The sequence below is a fragment of the Bufo bufo genome, chromosome 1, assembly GCF_905171765.1.
Source record: "Bufo bufo chromosome 1, aBufBuf1.1, whole genome shotgun sequence".
NCBI classification, from domain to species: Eukaryota; Metazoa; Chordata; class Amphibia; order Anura; family Bufonidae; genus Bufo; species Bufo bufo.
Genome location: NC_053389.1, coordinates 674,181,677 through 674,184,096, shown reverse-complemented (window position 1 = coordinate 674,184,096; position 2,420 = coordinate 674,181,677). Strand labels below are relative to the sequence as shown.

General features: G+C 38.8%; 1 protein-coding gene across 1 annotated transcript; it reads right to left on the bottom strand.

The window, feature by feature from the left end:
- Positions 1 to 455: 455 nt before the first annotated feature.
- LOC120986625 (olfactory receptor 2C3-like) lies at positions 456 to 1,400 on the bottom strand. Its single transcript, XM_040415293.1, has one exon. The coding sequence runs from the start codon at positions 1,398 to 1,400 to the stop codon at positions 456 to 458; it is 945 nt and encodes a 314-aa protein (XP_040271227.1).
- Between the last annotated feature and the right edge of the window lie 1,020 nt (positions 1,401 to 2,420).

The following is a 2,420-nucleotide window of genomic DNA, read 5'->3' as shown; positions in this document are numbered from 1 at the left end:
CATTCTGCTGTTTTTAAAAGTGATAACACACTGACCCAGTAGGGCAGGCATGCTCAACCTGCGGCCCTTCAGCTGTTGTAAAACTACAACTTCCAGAAAGCCCTGCTGTAGACTGATAGCTGTAGGCTGTTTGGGCATGCTGGGAGTTGTGGAGGACCTACAGTAGGGCGTGAGGTCTCACCGCTGTTCCTATTTTTGTCAGTTTTGCAGATAGGAATATGTCTTTCTGTTGATCGGAGTGAAAAACGAAAACCGGAATGCACATGGAAGCTATCTGTTTTATATGGATTTGTTTTCTGCAGGCTTAAATAAAATACAGCCAGGTGCATGAGGCCTAAGGCATTGTATAGGACTCAAACCTCATTAAAAATGTGATTTAAAGGAATAATGATAAATTGGGGGCACCATTTACATATTTATTGACTTGACAGATATGAAATCAAATCAAACTCAAGTCAAATGTGCCATAACACAATCTTCTTTCTTGTTGTTTCTTTCAGCGCTAATTTTACATCTTTGTTCCTTAAAGTGTAAATCAGAGGATTTAGCATTGGGGTTATAATACTGTAGAACAAGGTGGCCATTTTGTCATAGTTCGAGGCATGAATCCTCCCAGGTCTTAAATAGATAAATAAAATGGTACCATAAAATAATGCCACCACAATAACATGTGAAGCACAAGTGGAAAAGGCTTTTCTCCGGCCTGTGATTGTACGAATCTTCATTATGTTGAAAATTATATTTACATATGTAATAAGGATGAGGAAAAAAGGGGAAACTGATACCCCCAGGGCACAGAAGAAAAGAAAAGTCCTATTAAGAGATGCATCTGCACAAGCCACTTCCAACACTGCGGGCATCTCACAGAAAAAATGGTTCACTATGTTTCGGCTACAGAAAGGTAGCTGTAATGTATACACTGTGTTTACTACTGAGTCTACTACGCCTCCAACCCAAGATGCAGCTGCCATCTTAATACACAAGGCGGGATGCATGATATTAGTGTAATGTAAGGGGCTGCATATAGCCACATACCGGTCATAGGCCATTGTCAACAATAAAAAACACTCTGTCCCTCCTAAAGAAAGATGAATGAACATTTGGGTGAAACAAGCATCACGAGAAATGGATTTCTTCACTGATAGGAAATTTATGAGCATTTTAGGAACAACACTTGATGTAAACCAGATGTCCAAGAAGGAGAGATTTCTCAAAAAGAAGTACATTGGAGTGTGGAGTCGAGGGTTTATGTTACTGATCCAGATAATTACTATGTTACCAGTTAGAGAAACAATGTAACATGTCAGAAATACAATAAATAGCAATATCTGCATGTTCTGGTTGCTTGTTAGCCCAAGAAGGATGAAGTCCTCCATGGTGGTGGAATTCCATATGACCATTACAACAGTCTGAAAAAAAAACGTGTTTTATATGAGTGAATGAGACCCTACAAGTTAGGGATGTATTAGACCTGCAGATGAGACTGACGATTGTCGGGAAGGAAACGTTCCTTCCTGTCAATCGGCTGCTTGTCATTGAAGGAGATCGCTGCTATTACATTCAGTGATCTCCTCCACAGTATGGGGAGGAGCGATCGCTAATGCCATTGTTCGTCCCCATGCAGATTTATTATTTGCTGCCAGCAGATCATGATTAGACGGCACGATCTGAAGCCGGCAAACAATGATTTTTTAGCCTGCATAAAAAATGCAATTGTCTCATGAACAAGCGTTTGCTCATTAATCGGGTAATCGGCGGAACTTTTGCACAGGCAGATCATCCTATGTTATATACTACGGCGCCTACCAAAAATACTATACACTGTATGTTGAACAATAAAGTATATTTATTAAAACAAATACAAGTCTACAGTCTACTATTGCTATAACTATATATTTTTATATAAATGGACACATAAATATATACAGTACAGACCAAAAGTTTGGACACACCTTCTCATTCAAAGAGTTTTCTTTATTTTCAAACTATGAATTAACACATGTAGAATTATATACATAACAAACAAGTGTGAAACAACTGAAAATATGTCATATTCTAGGTTCTTAAAAGTAGCCACCTTTTGCTTTGATTACTGCTTTGCACACTCTTGGCATTCTCTTGATGAGCTTCAAGAGGTAGTCCCCTGAAATGGTTTTCACTTCACAGATGTGCCCTGTCAGGTTTAATAAGTGGGATTTCTTGCCTTATAAATGGGGTTGGGACCATCAGTGGCATTGAGGAGAAGTCAGGTGGATACACAGCTGATAGTCCTACTGAATAGACTGTTAGAATTTGTATTATGGCAAGAAAAAAGCAACTAAGTAATGAAAAACGAGTGGCCATCATTACTTTAAGAAATAAAGGTCAGTCAGTCAGCCGAAAAATTGGGAAAACTTTGAAAGTAAGGGCTATTTGACCAT

Coding starts and splice junctions, on each gene's coding strand:
- LOC120986625 (XM_040415293.1), bottom strand. CDS start 1,400: ATGGTCATATGGAATTCCACCACCATGGAGGACTTCATCCTTCTTGGG.